Consider the following 18,480-nt stretch of genomic DNA (forward strand, 5'->3'; position numbering starts at 1 on the left):
TTTTTTTTTTTTTTTTTTTTCTTTTTTTTCTTGTTTGCTTAATAGGAACTCCATGGCTCTGTCCAGCTGTGGAAAATATATAACTTTGTTAGCATTTGTTAGGTACTTTGTTTTTCATTGAATACCTATTTTTGCACTATTTTGTCATGATAACTTGAAGTCCTCATTAGAGTTGTTATTTCGCAAATCAAGAAAAGCTTATAGATTCTACTACCCCAGATCTTTCTGGAACAGCTTCCTTGTGTCCCTATGCTATTTGGCACCTTTGAAGTTACTTGAAGTATCAATCATATGATTTAACTTTTTATGTAGATGACTGGAATTTTAGCTCCTGAATTTTTGTATTCACAGTGTTGCCTGTCTTTTGTCGTGACCAAAATCACCTCACCCTTTTAAATTCCAACAGATGTGTAGTGAGGTGTAGATTAAAGAAGCTTTTAATATCTGTATTGACTGTTTCACCAGACTCACCCAGTAACTGTGTTTTGTAGACTTTCTTGGCTCCTGGGGATTAAGAGCAACAAGATCTGTTTCAATTTATACAGTGTGAGTGTTAAAAGTTCTGTAGCTCTCAAAATTCTTAACCAAACTCATTAGATAAAGGCTGCAGGAAGGCAGGCTTGGGAATTCGCACTCCAGAGAGCTGCCCTGATAGTTCTAGCAAAGTGAATTATTTCTAGAAAATTTGTGTGATATTTTCAGAACCGGTTCTGCTGTCTAGTGTGCATTSAGGCTGCAGATCCATTTGCATGAAACTGCTCAACCTTCCATTTCAGATTGGCTGTTTCTAGGCAAGCATAGCTGAATATTTTCTATTTCTTTAAGGCCTTATCTGAATGGAATGGTAAGAGATGTACCTGCAGATTATGAAGATGAATTAAAGGAAAGCGCACTTTTGTGGCCGATCTCAAGGACTGGAGATTCTAGGTGTGGTATACTGCATATTTTTCTGGCAATTGTGCTACAAAGTCATGGTGAGAGGAAAATGTTGATTTGAAATTGCAGAATGTGGTCGGAAATGTCTGATAGGTTTTCCTGCAGCTAGAATATACTACAACAATAAAAACATGTTTTCTTTRAAAACAGCCATTGAAACTTGCATGCCATCTTTCTTTTTGAAATAATAGAGCACCTATTCTCGAATTGAGGACTTTTTTTGAGTTAAATAGTGTGGAATCCTGTTTTGATTGTAGTTTTAAAATACTTTTTCTTCCTCTTGGTTTTGCAAGTCCTGAAATGATCTAAGTGGGTGAGGCAGAAGCAGAACTCTTGTAAAGTCCCAACATAAACTCTTGACTGGCACCATTCAGTCTGTCAACATGGTTGAAGTGCTCAACTGAGTCAATTTTTCTGATGGCTTCAGAAACCACAGGCAAATGGGAATTGTGAGAAATGCCTTTTTGCCAGGCATTTTCTTCTTTTGCTTGGGATATTTATTTGGATTTTGGGAAAACTGTTTGTCATAAATATGTCACATAGTGATGTGATGTGAGTCTGTAATGTTTCCCACAAACTGTGTAGGAAATTCTTGAGTTTGATCATTCCATTTTCTTTTTTGTCTTTGCCAGAAATCAGATTAGTTCTTCAGCTAATGAACAGGCCAAGTCTGCAGCTGAAATGCGGTATGCAACAGGCCTTGTTCTTGGTATGTATAAAAACCTAACAAATAACACTGAATTAGGTTTCCTTTGCATATATTATTTTTCTCTGTGAGTAGTTAAAAACTAGAAAAATGAGCTTTTATTTTTCCATGTGCTGGCAATCTCCAAGATTGATAAATAAGTATTATTTACATAGAGAAAATAGAGGAAAACATACTCCTTTTCCCCCTTAATGTAACAGAATTTATTAATTAATTTTGAAGAGCMCAAGTTTCTTCTTAGATTTTGTTAACACTTTAAGGCCCAGATAGGTAATGAAATTTTTTTCAAGAAATGAAGTATGGGAGAAATCTTAATTTCTGTATTGTTAAAGACACAACTTTATAGTGAATTTTAATTGCAGAAATATGGAGAATGATACTCTTCACGACCTTGGGCAAGAGCAAATGATTCTGGTCATCTCTTCCTGTTTTAACATAAAATTTAGCAGGGAACAGAGTAATAGAGCGAGTGTAATAGAGTGAAATACTGCTGAAGACATAGCATTCTTAGCTGAATTCAGAAAACTATAAAGCCAGAATAAAAGAAATGTAGTAGTTCTTCAGTTAGCTCTTGAAGGCAAGCTAGCTTTGAATTATGGAAAAATAGATTAACAGTTTTCAGAATAATTTCTGTTTATTTTTTCAATTTACCTGATCTTCAGTGCTATATGTGACAGGTCATTTTTTGRAGCTGTTTAAAGGCAGCATTAAACCAGTGGTGTTGTAGTGATCATTCTCTGGCCTGCCCAGTTATCTCATTTGTATTAACTTGAGGACACAGAGGTGTGAATTTGTACTCCTCACAGTCCTAGTTAGAAGAGTATTGTTAACTATGTTGTGTAAAGATTAAGTAAATTAAAATTTGAAATTTTTGAAAATGAGAAGTGATTTCAGACTCCCCCCAAAACTCACAAACCATGAGTTTGGTAACTTTGTAGCCCCAGCAGAATAGTTAAATAAAGAAAATCAGTCAGTCATGCATCAGGTGTTGTTGCTGTTTTTTATTTGGCTTTTGTTTTAGTTTCTTTCCAGCTTCCTTCTCTTTATTACTGAGGTCGACTTCACCAGAAGTCCACAGTGACTTTGTATATGGACTGTGWTAAGAGTCTTTGTGTCTGATAGTCATAGTATACAGAAAAGTGGTGATGATAATTTTTGGGGTTTGTTTTTAAAATAATARAAGACCTCCATGCTTTTGGTGGGGGAACCACCACAAAACTGAAAGTTTTCTGGGCTCCTTAAAATCTGCATGAGCTGTTATCAACATTCCTTTTACATACACACATCTGTTGGTACTTTGTCAATTCTTTGTAGTCATGGGAACCATCCTAAAAGTGGAGCAATTTGCTTTCCTCCCCATGGGTTTGACTCCCTTCAGTTTTAATTTTCATTTTTATCGAGAGCAATGAATGCCTCATAATTTTGCAGTGCTGTAATGTATCTTCCTTAGGTGAACATTAGAGGAAAAAAAAACAAAATTAGAGGTACTTTTTTTAGTTGTTGCTGTATCAAATAGCTTTTCAATTTGTAGCTTCCTGACTATACAAAACCAGGCAAACTAGGAAAACAATAATGAAAATTTCAGTAGCTTTGATTATCATACTCCAAACAAACTTTTTATTAAAACTGGATATCCATTTATTTTTATTTGGTAAAGATCCAGTGTTTGTATAGTCCACTGTGTTTCAGTTTTTAAATTGACTGAAAGGCAATGTTTTTGTCCTGTACCTTTTGTGTATTTTATGGAGYATTTAAACAAATGTGTGGTCATTTCCATTAGGAGGTCACAACCGAGAACTTCTCCAAAGGAGAAAGCAGAAATACAGACAAGAACTAATGGAACAGATGGCTGAGCAACAGCGAAATAAGAGACGGTAATGGAAAGTTACTACATTTTTTAAAGATAATGGCTGAAATTTAAAGGCATTTTATTAATTCAGTGTGGTAAGAAGCAATTTCATAACTAAGGGATTCCAGGTAGCTGRAGAATATTGTGTTCAATTAAATTCATTGTCATGAGAGCTTTAGTTTTTAATGAACRTATTCACAAGCTTTCAGTGGAACAAAGAATAGTGAAGTATTTTTTAATTTTTAAAAGTGATTTTTTTAGATTCCTAAGGGTAAAGAAGTTTTAACTGAAGTTATCTTTTTTTTTGCTGGTAGAGGRGTGTCTAAATTGCTGGCAAAGTTGAAAATTAACCTTGTTTTTGCCCTCCAATTTAGGAAAGTAACATTTTATTTTTATAACATTTGACCATCTGGCTTATGCAGAATAATAAACTATGAATTTCATCCTTACCTAGTAGCAGCTGCCTACTGAATAATAGCAATATTAGGGAAGGGATAAGGAATTAAAAATCAGTTACTATCAGTCTTACTGCAACAAAAATTGTATATGCAGAATAAGTTTGAGGCCAGAAATTACAGAAGAGTATTTATTGCTGCATTTTGAATAATTCATTTCAATGCATTTAACATTAACTTCTTTAACATGAATGATAACTTTTTTCTAGGAAGGTCCTGAAAAGTTATAGTAAAAAGGATTGCAGTGGTTTGTCCTTTTAGGATAGTTGGATTTTTAATAGGTGGAATAAATGATAGCCAGATACTTCTTGAGACTTCTGTTTATTTACAAATACTATATGATTTCCTTCTCTGAAATTTACAAATACTTATAGTGTTTACAAATACTATAGTAAATAATTACTTACTTATAGTATTTACAAATACTATATGATTTCCTTTCCAGAAGAAATCGATTGGAATCATTGTCTTCTCTTACCCTGTATTTTTAGGGTTATTTTAACTAGAGTTATGAGTTTGTGCTTTGAAATAATCAATGTAGTTGTTACTGCTTTCTGATTTGATCCTTTTTTTAAAAAACAAAACAGTGAGAAGGAACTCGAGCTCTCAGTTGCTGCTTCTGGAGCTCAAGACCCAGAAAAGAAGGTAAGAAATTTTGGATTTTCTTTCACCTCTATAGCCTATTCTTTTTTTCTTGTGGTTGATCAGTCACAAAACTCTGTAGATCTTCTATAAAATGATCAGTGTTGGGCTGTTTTCTTTTTAATAGAAATATATAACAAAATTGAAGCCAAGCATGATGAGGCTGTACCCCATCCAGCAGCCAAGCCCCACAAGCAGCTGCTCACCCACTTCCCCACCATCAGGATCAGGGAGAGAAYAGGAAGGGTAAAAGCTGGAAAACTCATGGGTTGAGATGAACACAGTTTAACAGGGAAAGCAAAACCTGCACACATCAGCAAAGCAAAACAATGAATTAATTCAGTGCTTCCCATGGGCAGGCAGGCGTTCAGCCATCCCCAGGAAAGCATGGCCCCATCACATGTATTGAGAAGACAAACAACATCCCTCCAAACATCCTTCCCTTCCTTTTTCTTCCCTGCACTTTATATGCTGAGTATGATGCTCAGTTGGGGTTACCTGTCCCAGCTGTGTCTCTTCCCAACCTCCCAGGCATCCCCAGCCTCCTCACAAGTGTGGCAGCACAAAATGCAGAAAAGGCCTTGGTTCTGTTTAAACCCTGCTTAGTAGTAACAGAAATATCTCTATATTATCAGTCCTGTGTTCAGCAYATATCCATAACAYTGCCCCATACCAGACACTGAAGAAAATTCAATGTCTGAACTCTTCCCCAGCCAAAAGCAGCCCAGGCTATAAGTCATTACACATGCTTTCARCTTAAGAGGAAAATATTTTTATGGAAGTTACAGAACATTTTCTTTTGCGGCATCCAAGTGGAAATTTGTAGAAATAGTGGGTATCATGGAAACAATACTTAGTGTCCAGTGGGAGCCTCTTACATGCACACARTAGTAACCTTTCTTACGGAATGCARAGTATGCTTCAGAAAGCTTTTTCTTTTTCTCAATTAAAAAAAAAGGTTGTTTTGCAGATGAGTTGATCTCATTTTAGCAGTTTTTAATTTAAAATTTGTATTTTTTTAAGTAATCCAATATAGTGTTTAGAATTACAAGCATTTTATAGGATTTTGTAAAAAGCAAGATATTTAGTACTGTGTTGTTTGAAAGACTTAATGTAGAGTTACTTCTGTCTCCATTTCCTTGGTAAGATGATGATTGCATTCAGAATTTTTATTATCATGTGTCCAGGAGTAGGTTGTCAGGACTAGTAATGTTAGTAGGAGACTGATAGTCTTGCAGAGGTGACAGAACTTGTATGATTTGCACTTGCTACKTGCCCAAAGCCACTGCAGGTTGGGTATGGTGGAGATGTGCTGTTTGAGGTGTAGGGTGGAAACTTTCAAGCTAGACTGGTTATTAATTTTACTGGTTRCTGGTTTGAATTATCAACCATGCTGTTTTGGGGGCATGCTATGACACAGAATGAAACTTGTTCTCTTTCTGGAGGGCTCAGTAGAGGTAAATGAAGTCCTATTTGCTAGAAAATGATGGTGAATGAATAGCTGTAAGATGGTATTTGTCAGCTCCTTGTGGGTCCCTTCCAACCCAGAATATTCTGTGAAACCATTTCTTTCTTTCCGTGAAGCTTGTGAGACAGGAGGCTGAGAATGCACACSGACAAGCAATGAAGCTGAATCAAAATTCTTACTCCTGAGTGGGGAGGGAGAACGCCTRTCTGGTTGCACGTTCCTGCCCTCCCTGTTTAAAGTGTCTGTTGTGCTTGTTCGCTCCCTATTGCAAATTGATTCAGCTTTTTTATCTGGCAAAAGTCTGAATCTTTTTTGCTGCTATAGTTGGCATAGAGAGGTCAGCTGGCTGATCAGGGATTCAGATGGTGAAAGGAAGAGGGATGGAGTGTACAGCTGGGAGGCAGGCAGGAAAGCAGGCAGAACTGAGCACAGGATGCTGGCTCTTSTGGCTCAGCAGGCCGCAAGGTCAGTGTAAACAGTACTGTGTAATCAAAGCTGACTCTGTAGGAGCATGCTGTGCTGCAGCAATCAATATACCATACACATCTCAGTCAGAGTCTGAAAAGTGCCTGTTGTAGGAACAAAATTATATCTAGAACAAGTACAAGGCATGCATAGTGTTTTAAAACCACTAATTTAGCTGAAAGCCTTCAATTAAGTTGAATTGCTACATTCATTAAGCATCAGTCACTGTTAGCTTTAAATTGCCTCTCAGGGAGAGATTCTAATTAGGTGGATTTCTTGATTAATTACAGGTTGGTTAAATAGTAATGCCTGATTAAGAATCTGTAAATGTAGACTGTTGTATATGCTGTTTGTTTAAAGTGAATCAATCCCCAGGATGAACTGAATGCTGAAGCCASATCTGAAATCAGCTGTAGAGCTGAAATCTGGGGCACTTAGGGAACAGTTCAGATTCATGCTGTTGGTGAGGAAGGCTGTTTAAAATGTTCTGCTGCTCAAAACTGGATTTGAAAAGACTTTCTGTAGATTGCTTTATAAAATTCAATTGCTTTAGCTAGTATCTGTTATCTAATTCAGTATTCATGTCTAGAAATTTGAAGTTAAATGTTATTAGCAAATATTCATGTCTAGTAGATTTTTAGAATTTTTGTGTAAACGCTGTAGTTCATGATTGGTGAGTACTAACTGCCTTGTATATACTGTCTTGCAGCTAAGTGATGAGGAGGTAAAGATTTAATATTTTGTTGAAATATTTCCATRTTTTAGKGTATATGGTTTTCTGATAGATATTTAACACTTAGGTGGTTTCTGGTATTGCTTTCTCTGAATGYGTATTAGTTGAAGAGCTACAATGTTAGGACCAATAAATTCAGAACAAAATCTGTTTTATTTATACAATGTATGATTTRTTTCCATTCTTCTATTATATTGCCTTATTTAAACAAAAATTAAAATAGWTATGCAGAGCAGTTGCTGTAAGGGCTTTCTGGGTGTTATAGGATAGTTCTGAAACTAACTTACTTGCATGCCTTCACATGATTTGCATGTTGATTTTGACTTTCTTCTGAGGCTGTCAATTATCAATAAACATTTGCTACTTCTGTTTTAAAAAGAACTCTCCCCAAAAATTCATAATTGTTGTGGTTGAAAAAATTAATAAGATCAAACGTACTAAAAAAATTTTTTTTTGCAAGGAAATGTTTATTGGAATAAGTCTCAGTGTGTATTTGATTTTAGTTTTTGCTGATTATGAACTATTTTAGTCTTGGGATGGAGGSGAGGGATTTCAGAAACTTTTCCTATACATAATATGAGAATACTGTTGCTGTAGAAAACTGGCAGCTATAGATAAACTGTACTACAGATAGCTGAAGAAGTGTTATTTTTTTCTGGACATTAACTATATTCATGATACTTCTGAAACTTGTGATAWGGTTGCTTTCTGTAAATCTGTGATAAACTTAGATTTCCTTGTAGTATTGGATTCCCAGTAGATCATTGGGAGGAAAAAATGCAGTTACTAGAAATTTGAATGRCTAGTTGGGATCCAGCAAAGTGTTTAACCCAATATTTCCTAGTAATAAAGTAACTGTTTTGTTTTGGTTATTTTCCTCTTTMTTTTTCTCTTMTTTTCTTTTCCTTCAGCCAAATAGATTGAAGCAGTTTGGCTTCACAGGAAGAGCTTTTGAAGAGAAAGTACCTCCTGAAAGGCCCCGRGTGGCTTTCCAAACTCCAATGCCTGCCCGTTCGGCCTCTCCAGTGAATGAAGATTCTCAGAGTGATAAAGACTTTCCRAGGGGTCTAATCAGCAGTCTTGGGGAAATAGCAGCTCCCAGGTGCTTCACCATCATTTCTTTCTTCATTTTAAATAAAATGGTTGTTTATCATGTTATTGCTGCTGARGTAGAGCTCAGGGATGCTGTTGATCCTTCTCCAAGGAACTGATGAAGATAGAAATTATATTTTGACAATTAACAGAAAACTAACTGCTTTGCACTGGAATAAACTTCTAATGTCAATTTGTTCACAGCTTAGTTCAAAAAATCCATGGCAGCTGGATTATCTCTGAAGACAACTCTCTCTTAGTGCATGTTTGTGTAGGATAAGGATTGCCCTGTAGAAATTATGTCCATGYCTGTAATGTTGCATCATGTTGTGAGGATGCTTGGGCACATGCCCAGCARAATCCATGTTTTCAGAAGGCTGGTATGACATGAGTTTGGCCCCTGCTAATTGAGCAGTCTCCCAGGGCTGAGCTCAGGACTGCACTGTAGCCAAGGACAGCTTCCTATATACTATACTATATACTGTGATTTGGACTAAACTGTTCAGGGAGAAAAGGAGCCTCAGGCATGGGGCTACTCACCCTTTGACCAGATCTTGCCTTGTTTTCTTTACTGATGTAGCCAGGAAGTGCCATTAACTGAGCCACTTCAAGAAGATGTGCTTGTTTTATGTTCTTGAGATCTCTAGAATAGTCTGGGTTCACATACCACTGCCTAAGGGAAGGTTAATTCCCTACTGAGACTTATTACATCTTGTTCCTRCATGGCTTTAATGAGAAGTCTTCAGCTGAACCAAATCTAGAATTTTTCCTTCATGAATTTTCTTTCCATCCCTTTCCCTGCTCTATTCTCTTTCTCTCTCTCTTCTTCTCTCTTTTCCTCACTTCTTTTGTTGATATCTTTTCAGTTGTACAACAAACGAAGGAATTRTGTCCTTTTTTCTTTAAGGCTTGCACCGTTGCCACCGCCTCCACCCCCAGTTTTGACAGACAACTATAAAACACCTTATGATGATGCTTATTACTTTTATGGGGCTAGGAATCCTTTGGATCCCACTCTTGCATATTGTAAGTTGATGTTTTTAGGTGGATTGGTTGTTGGAGTGATTCAGATGACTGCTTTTAATTTAGTTAAATGATGAATAATGCAGAACTTGTAACAGCAAATTAAACTCATTTTTAGATGTGTATTGAATTTTAGATGTGAATACTAAATTGAAAAGGGCTTTTTTTCAATACTGTTTTTGAATGAAGCAATTTTCACCAGTAATGCAAGTGACTGTGCCTTCCAGAAATCTTGTTAGTTGCTGGACAAGCTCTAGTCTCAGATACTTTGCTATTACTCCTCCCAGATAATTTTATTTRTAATTTTGATAATGAAAACATTATTTTCTAAAATTGGTTATATCATAAATAATTACATGTTTAGGTGTTGTTACAATTTCAGAGGTAATTTGAAATATTTTAAAGATATTTATTAGAACATTAATTATATTGAAATAATGTATGAAGTAGTCTAGCTTTGTATTTTTAGGACTCATTTTTTTGTCTATTCCTATGACTACTTCATGATGATTTCACAACTGAAAGAATTGTGATGTGTGTAGGGAGGGACTGGATTATGTGATGTTTGTTTTTCTCTTTTTTTTTTCTTTTTGCTTTTTTAGAAGAAAAARCAGAAATAATGTAAAATTATTGTTGGGCTACCTTCATAGAAAAGGTAAAATATAGAAGCTGAGACTTCTGTTTGTAATCCTGCACTCGCAGAGTTTGAGGAGTGAACTCTGTTCTTWTAAATAATTATATTTATATCTGAGCATTCAAAATTTAAAATAGGGKTTTTTTTTCACTATGCAGATGGTACAGGTATGATGGGAATGCAACCCACACCTAATCTGGATCCTCCTTTAGGCAAAGCCCCAGTAGAACAGTCCATGTAAGTATTACCTATATTCATATTATTTTTGTGTATTTATCTGTATTGATATACTTTTTGTGTTAGGAATATTTTGCTGAGAATAGATAGGCCTTCGAAATGTGTTAAAGACAACTCTTCAAACTTCTAATTAAGGATTTCTACCTAGACAATAAGAAAATAATTCAGTGAAGTAGTACTTTCATACGGATTCAAGGAAGTGTTTGAGATTATAAAYTGTCAGGCTCTGGGAAACAACAGCTCTTAAATACTTCAGGACAGGTTTTTTTTTTAATTAACCCCCTCTGGACTCTGTGAGGTTTTCTTTTTGTATGTGTGATTTTTCAATTTAGAAGCAACATTGGACAGAGGAATACAGAAGACAGACAAAGAAGCATAGGAGCATTTTCTGAAGAAAAAACAAAGTCTTCCAAAGAGTCAACATTGTCTTATCAACAAGAATTACAACAGCAGGTACTGAGTGATAAACTTTCKAACTCTTTAGTCTTCTATTTTTTGACATATAATCGTTGTAACTGTAGTGCTCTTTAAGACAATTTTATTTAGCTTACAACTAAAAAGCTTTCTAAACTCTCTTTCATCACTTCCTTCCCCGACTCTGCTTTAGCTCATTTTAGCTCTTTAGGTGGACAGTAAGCTCTTCAAATTTTTTGTCAGAGGCACAGAGAATGTTAAGATTTTTGCAGCAAACAGATTAGTTCCAGGCATGTTGCTTTATGTAATTATTTTCATGAGCCTAAGAACCTGCATCTTAAAAGCAATAGCTTGTACTGCTCTAATTATTTTTCTAATTATTAAGAACAGTCTTAATTTCACTAAGTTCTTCATAATTCAAAGGCYTCCCTCATGTTTATTTCCATTGTGTTTGTAGATGGTGTCTTACTTCTTTTTAGCTTTCTTTTTGATAGACTAGACAGATTTTTTGAATCTCCTGTTCCAGTAGACATTGGAGTCCTACACYTATTTTAGTGGCCTTTTGCTGCTGCCCCTTGTGGGAGTTTATAGTTAAAAAATGTATTTGACCATGATGAGACACATTACTTTGGAAGAAATATTTCTAGAACCCAGTTCAATGGCACTTAATRTTTTCTTATTTTATTTTTTATGTATCTCTTTGGTAGAGGAAAATAATAACTATAAAAATATTGTAATTCTAACTATGATTGTGTGTAGGGGTAAAGGAGAGGCTGCTGACCAAGGTGAAATAAAGAATAAAATAAACATTTAGGAATAGTGTCASATACTGTTCATACAGTTCTCTGAAGGCATGTTCTCACTGCAGTCTTAAGTTTTATCATGCTGTATGAGAGACTGCACAATTTGACATAAAGGTCTAATAAACGTGCTATGATTCAGTTTTTCAAAGTTATTGTGGTTCAAAAAAGATAGTGTATTCTTTTTTTAATGTAGACAAACCTATCTGATGATTTTTGTAAACACTTGAAYGGGCTAAATGGGTCTTTATGTCACTATGTCTCTTCAGACCCATTATATCTCTTCAGAAATTGTGATTACTTGATAAAGAGAAAATGTAGAATTACAAGAGTGGCTTAGTTTGGAAGGGAGCTTAAAAATCATCTAGTTCCAGCCCCTCTGACATGGACACCTTCCACTAGACCAGGCTGTGTGAGGCCCTATCCAGCCTGGTCTTGAACACTTCCAGGGATGGGGCATCGACAGCTTATCTGGGCAACCTGTTCCAGTGCCTCACCACCCTCACGGTGTTCTATCTAACTATATCTAACAAAATGTTTATCTAATGCACATGAGAAATAAACTGAAGAAAAACACAGTAATGTATTTCAACTACATAAATAGTTTAAAGTTTTAAAAACTTGGAGTAGAAGGTGGACTTTTTAACATCTATTTTAACCGCTATTCACTTTATAAATKCTGGTTGTTAGGAGACTTAGTTACATAAATGATTTTGCAAAGAAAMGAACAAAACATATGAACATCCCTGTGTCATATACATAGATCATAGMAGAAAACTATTTTATGAGTGATTATAGATTTGTGTTACATTCTGTTAAGGCATTTATTATTAGGATTCATTTCCACTCTAAGTTTTGGTTAAACTAAGTATACCAGTTTGAGAAAAGTAAGTGCAGTAATATTGGAGAATTTTGCCTTTAATTTTCAGGCAGTATAAACATCTGTATCAGAGGTCCAAAGATRTGGAACTCTGATCTGGTGCAAATGTCAGATGTGAACATTTCTGTAACATAGAAATCTTATAATTGTGATTATGCACAACTGGATGTGCACATTTTGACAGCAGAATTCAGCGCACTGTCTGCAGTGTACCCAGTGAACTGTTTGGATTTGCTTGATGTAGATGAGGGAAATAGATTATGAGAGCATTCAGTTTACTCCATTAACTCTTTATTAACCTTCAACTTAATGTGATATTATTGTGGAACTAACTTTGGCTGGTTTGTTTTTAGATCAGAGAAAGAGAAGAGCGACGCAGACAAGAGCGAGAGGAGAAGGAGAAGTTAGAAGCAGAAATGAGGAATTACAACCCCTGGGGAAGAGGTGGTGGTGGTGCTCCTCTCAAAGATGCAGAAGGAAATCTGATAAGTATGTTTGTGAAAATTATGGGTTGTCTTTTCAAGACTGATGTTTTCCTGCTTTTGTAAGGGCTCTATTCAGCCATATTATTCCTTGTTTTGTAGCACTGGTAACTCTTGACAAATAAGACTTACTTGTTTCAAGGAGATCCACTCTAGGAAAAGTTATTATTTTGATTTCTGTAGAATCATTCAAAGAGTGTAATCCATACAAAATGGGAAACACAGGCTATGTYAACTCTAAGTGAAGACATAATGCAGTTGTAAAGGGAGAAGGTGGAAAACAAGCTGTCAGAATCATCTGCAATACAAATATGCTAAAGTCTGCTGGGAAGACTTGTATTTAAACATTTCCTAGGAATAGGTTTTTAATTTTTTTTMTTTKAAAAARTAATTTCTAGGCTAACTTTTTTCCAAGTGCTGTTTTATACAAGATAGGAGTAGTGAGCTGGAAGATAACYATGATCCAGGTYGTTCACCTGCCCTTCCAGTAAATCTTGAAATATTTACTGGAYAACTGTTTATATATAAAAGTGATTCATTTCAGTTCCATGACACCTGACAACATTTGTCAAAATAGTATATTTTGAGAGTGGTGAGTAAACTTTAAATACTCTTAAAAGATTTTGTGGCCAAATTGCAAGTTTAGAAGCTTGTATTAAGGATCCAAGCTTGTGTTTATCCTCAGGGCAGATGGAGGTGTTCATACTGCCTGACTTCTGGCACTGCATTTATTTGACTTCTTCCTCTAGGCTTTAACAATGGTGTGACTGGAAATGTAAAGGTCTCATACTGGCCTGAGCTCTGCACATAACTGCTGAGAAGTTATCTCTGCCTGTAAATGAGAAAGCAAGAGAAAGAAGCTTCTTACCCTGTTTTCCTGAATTACATATGTAAAGTACTTTTCCCACCATAGCTTGGCAGCATGATGGATCATCCATGAGTCAAGTGTCATGAAACAGAACATGCTTTCTGACATGTGTCTTTTTTATGCAATGTAACTTGTGTTTTTATCCTCTTAAAAATGTATGTAAATAGCTTTTGAGACTCTGACATATGCAAAGGCTGCTTTACAGAGAGGCATGTAATTTAAAGTTCTTGGAATCTGTGTGCTTAAATTACTACAGTAATTCATAATTATCAGAAACATTATTTCAAAAGGTAATCTGAAAACTGTGCAGTACTTTTTTGTTTTGAAATGAGCATTCTAAGTGTAGTATGGTAACACTTCAAAATGAGCTGAAATTAACATTTTTGATTAGGCACCATGTAAATTTTGATGAAAATGTTGGCTAATGTTGCTTTGCTTACATACAGAAATCTGCACCTGGATTATTACTGAAGACATGAAGACCAAAATATGCTTCGGTGCTTCAATTGCACTTATTGCCCTCAACAGTAATTAAAGAGAGWTTCAGCACTTAAAATATAAATACTAAAATAAAAAATATTTTACAGCTTTAAGGAGATAGAAGGAAGGGTGGTTTCTAAATATAAGCTTGTCAGCACYGACTTGTCAGTCAGTTTTGTCTTTGAGTTCTTTATCTTTTCATTGAATAGCATTTTGAGGCAGGGGAGAAGGGAGGTTTGTTGTGAAGGATCATTCCTGACAAAGGAAAAGCAACAAAACAAATATTTTAATCTAAGTACCTAATTATTYGTATTTTACCCTTAGCCTCTGTATTCTTGTCTTCGCCTGAATTTTTTGTTCCCATGGCTGATATGCCCAGGAAAAGTGAAATGTGATCAAAACTCCCTGAATTTTGGAGAATCTACAGTGATTGTGCCTTTATGAGACTAAAATACTATAAACAGTTATTTCCCCTTTCCTTTAGCGGACTTGAATATCATGCACAAGCGAAATGAAGGGGCATATCATAATCCAGAGGCAAGACCATATGAAGACAAAAGTTTGGCCTCCTCAAGACCTGAGAACTCAGAAGCATCTACAAATAAAATAGCAGGTTTTTAAGAATACTGTATTAGTCCTCTAAGTATCCATAAGTCTTAGTGATCAAAATTTCATACTTCTTTACCTCTTTATCCTATGATAGTCTTAGTGCTTCTACCTGTGAAGTTGGTATCATGCTTCTTTCCCAAATCTCTTCATTGCTGTCACTGTGTGCTCTTAAAATCTTATCTGTCCTGTCAGTAATGATAACTAAAGCTGTTTTAGCCCTGAAGAGTCAGGATCAGTGYATTAGTTTTCCAGATTCAGTGTTTTCTAATCAAATCTTCCAGCACATTTGTTTTATTTTTAAATTATGCATTAAAAGACAGCTGTGTAGTAGGTGAGAATATGGAATAAAAGGAGGTGGAAGGTCTTCAGTTGTGTGATGTTAGAGGTTAAGGTGAAATTGGTACTGTAACTAAGTTAACAAAAGTTCTAAAAAGTTGCAAGTAAATTGGGCATATATGGAGCCCCGTGCACTGCCTCCAWGTTTTAGGAATTTCGTTTTATTTTCATATTTTAAAAATGATGCACCTTTATCTTCTTACATTTTGTGARACATCATAATGAGAGCACTGTGGTACTCCAGAACTCTCCCTAATTCAGGACAAAGGCCAGGCAGGACTGTTGATCATCTTCTCAATTCAGCTTAGATGCTACTTTTCTTTCTTCTGTCGGAGTTGTTGCGCTTCTGGGTAAAGAATTACATTTGGGGCAGGAATCTGTTTTGCACAACTTCAGTTCCGCATCCTTACCACTGACTTTTGTTCCTTGTGTCCCACCTCTCTCTCTTTATCCCTAACAGTGTGTATATTTAACCATTTAGTAAAAAGTGAAACAGGAAGGGTGATAAAGTAATAATGTAGATCAGCCAAGASGCCCCTGGTTAGATCATTTACTTTGGGATTAGGAGGTGGTGCACATCAGTGATGGGAACTATATAGTCTTGTACCTTGAATTTGATCAGCCATGCAGTGGAGTGGCTTTTTGCATGTTTTCTTGGGTTTGGTTGCTTGGTTTTGTGGGGKTTTTTCTTGTATACAGCCCTAATGAAAGAGGATTTTGCAGGATAGTAGTTAGTACGTAGCAAACATTTTCCTTGATACTTATTCCGTAGTGATTTGTCTGTCTTGTATCCATGCCTTCTAAATAGTATATAAAATTTATTCTGCTTTTTTATATGGAAAAAATATCTCCGTCATGAAAGAGCCACATGTAAATTTAGTTATATTTTGGAAGGACTCAGGCACTGCTTCCAYGTAAGGGAAAATAACCTCAACGTGTACTCCTTGGTATGCAAACATGTGCTCCTAAGACTAGACTGTAGCAGCAAACGTGCATTCCTATGGGAGTATTTTTATGTGTTATTTCTGCTTTCATCTGACTTGGGTAGTACCTCACCATGTAAAGAAATGCAGTGTTCATCTCAGCTCAGTGGAACTATTGCTCTTGCACATCCTTGAGGCACTGTCCTTCAGGGAAGACATGATATGGGTGAAGAACATGCTGCATGAGCTGGAAAGTTAATGCAACTTACTCTGCTTTTCCTTTACTTCCTTTCTTTCTCCTCTGCYTCTTGTAGGGATTCTGTTCTGCAAAACCTGCTCTGTGTGGTATCTGAATTAATCCTCCTGTCTAGAGCTTTGGGGATTGTGTGGTTATGTCATGGTCATAACTCAGGGCTAAGGGAGACCTGACACTTCAAATTTCATAGTACAGAAAGCATTTATACTGGCAAAAYTCAGTTTTCTGACTGCTTAGAATTTTATTTGCTGGTCCGGGGTTTTGCTTTTGTAGCATCCTTTGCTATTTTATCTAAGTATTTTTTCTGTTAGGTTGYTTTGTTTTTTAAGAGTGAATAAAACTAAGGAACAGAACTCTGTGTTCTAAGTCAGAGGAAYTGCAAGCAGTAAAGTTACGAGGTATAAAGTATTTGCTGTTCTAATTAACTTGCAGGTAGTTGCAGGTTTTYAGATACTAAGCTGCAGATTGGACAGTAGAATAGGTAACTTTAATAGGTGCTATTTTGTAGAAATACAACTGKCTTGGATGGTATTAAACAGTCAAAACCTGACAGGATTCCATGCCGGCAATATAAGATGTTTTAAGCCCAGCTATAGCCCTGAGTTACGGCTGTCATAAGCTTCCTTTTGAAACAAGTGTCTCAGATTCCTCCTTCTACACTCTGGCTTACTSTCTTAAGTTTTGTTTGATTTTTGTCTGTAACTTTTCCTTCCCTTAGGTGTTATATTTGCACAGGCCTCTCCTTTTGCTCGAGGTAATGTGTTTGGTGAAACTCCATCTCCAGAGCAGCTTAARCGACAGGAATCCTACAAGAACAGCCTCCGTCTACAGGTGAATGCACATGCCAGGTATCATCTGGTAAATAAATTGTAAAAAGAGTGTTTACAGTCAGAGTAAGTCCTCACTTGCTGACCAAAGACTTTACTTGTGCTATCACAGCCAATTCTGTATACAAGAGGTGTACTAAAAGCTATGTGCTGTCGAGTTTCTTGGATTTTGGCTTGCATAATAGCATTACTTATACAAGCATTTCTTAATAGTTGGGTTCTTTAATCTAGGTCTTTTTTTTTTTAAGTACGACTCTCTAAATAGAGTATTGAGTTATCAAACTGTGCATACAGTACAGGTTTACATCCATAAATGCATATAGAAAAATGCATATAGAAACAAAGATGCTTTCCCTTGGAAAGTGACATGATAAAAATGTACTTTTGTCAAAATGAAATAGTGATCAGTCATAGTGCATTGTAAAAATACCCATAATTATTGATGGATATATAAAACCTGATTGTTCTTCAACCAGCTTATGTCTTCTGTCCATAATACACATTTAATCTTATGCTRCACAGATTAAATATCAATGTAATTAAATACCATTATCAAGGAAATCATAGATAATTTAAGAGACTGCTAAAGTCAAATAGTAGTTTAATGTGGATCTCTTGAAAAGGGAATATCAAAGGGTTTTTTTCCATATATAGGGCTGCCAAAAGAACCAAATAATGGGCAGACCTTTTGCTTCAGTAAGTGAGCATTTTGTCTAAAAGTACTGTAATGGTGGAATGAAAAATGATAGTTACCAAATCTTTTGGTTTCCCATCTTCTATTATTAAATAGGTGAATAAAAGCATTATTCAAGCACATCTAAAACAGAGCAAGTGTTAGGAAATACTCTGGTTTTATTAGTAGTCTTTATAACTAGTTTTCCTGTTGGGGGGAGGCTCCATAAATGGTGGCAAAAAAGAAGTAGTAAAACAGAATCTTGTTTTCAAGGATTTCTGAAGCTGAAATATAGGTCAGACATTAGGATTATTTYGGTTCCACCATGTAGCTTTTGATTTTGTAAGTAGGAACTGCAAAAGATCATGGTGGTAAATGGTGTTTATGAAATTATTGCTGGCTATTGACAGCTAAATACTTCTTTGTTTTATTTTAAAGATTGAAGAAAAGAGACGTAGGCAAGAAGCAGAGCGAGAAAGGCTTAGGATGGAAGAAGAAAAGGAGGAAAAACGACTCGCAGAGCAGAGGATGAAAATTCAAAAAGAATATGAAGAGGAACTAGAAGAGAGAAGGAGGAAAGATGAGGAGGTGTAGTATTTTGGTACTTTCACTTCTTTCCATCCTAAACTAACCTTTTGTAACATTGTCTAGAAGGTAAGCTGAGAAGTGTCCTGTGAATTGGTCTTTGCTGT

General features: G+C 35.8%; 1 protein-coding gene across 9 annotated transcripts in view; it reads left to right on the forward strand.

The window, feature by feature from the left end:
* Positions 1-18,480, forward strand: part of CSPP1 (centrosome and spindle pole associated protein 1) — a 59,367-nt gene that overhangs the window by 21,631 nt on the left and 19,256 nt on the right. For 7 of the 9 annotated variants that reach the window (XM_057363896.1, XM_057363898.1, XM_057363903.1 and 4 more), the window contains 12 exons: positions 826-927; positions 1,569-1,645; positions 3,423-3,516; positions 4,534-4,591; positions 8,166-8,356; positions 9,254-9,372; positions 10,162-10,240; positions 10,573-10,693; positions 12,688-12,823; positions 14,649-14,777; positions 17,007-17,119; positions 18,227-18,376. In XM_057363896.1, coding sequence (XP_057219879.1) covers positions 826-927; positions 1,569-1,645; positions 3,423-3,516; positions 4,534-4,591; positions 8,166-8,356; positions 9,254-9,372; positions 10,162-10,240; positions 10,573-10,693; positions 12,688-12,823; positions 14,649-14,777; positions 17,007-17,119; positions 18,227-18,376 — 1,369 coding nt within the window. The remainder of the gene's footprint in view (positions 1-825; positions 928-1,568; positions 1,646-3,422; positions 3,517-4,533; positions 4,592-8,165; positions 8,357-9,253; positions 9,373-10,161; positions 10,241-10,572; positions 10,694-12,687; positions 12,824-14,648; positions 14,778-17,006; positions 17,120-18,226; positions 18,377-18,480) is intronic. The other 2 variants (XM_057363902.1, XM_057363904.1) reach the window with 1 other exon arrangement.

Source organism: Malurus melanocephalus, unplaced genomic scaffold (genome assembly GCF_030028575.1).
Source record: "Malurus melanocephalus ecotype Western Australia unplaced genomic scaffold, MMel_1.1 scaffold_32, whole genome shotgun sequence".
In the NCBI taxonomy this organism is placed as follows: Eukaryota; Metazoa; Chordata; class Aves; order Passeriformes; family Maluridae; genus Malurus; species Malurus melanocephalus.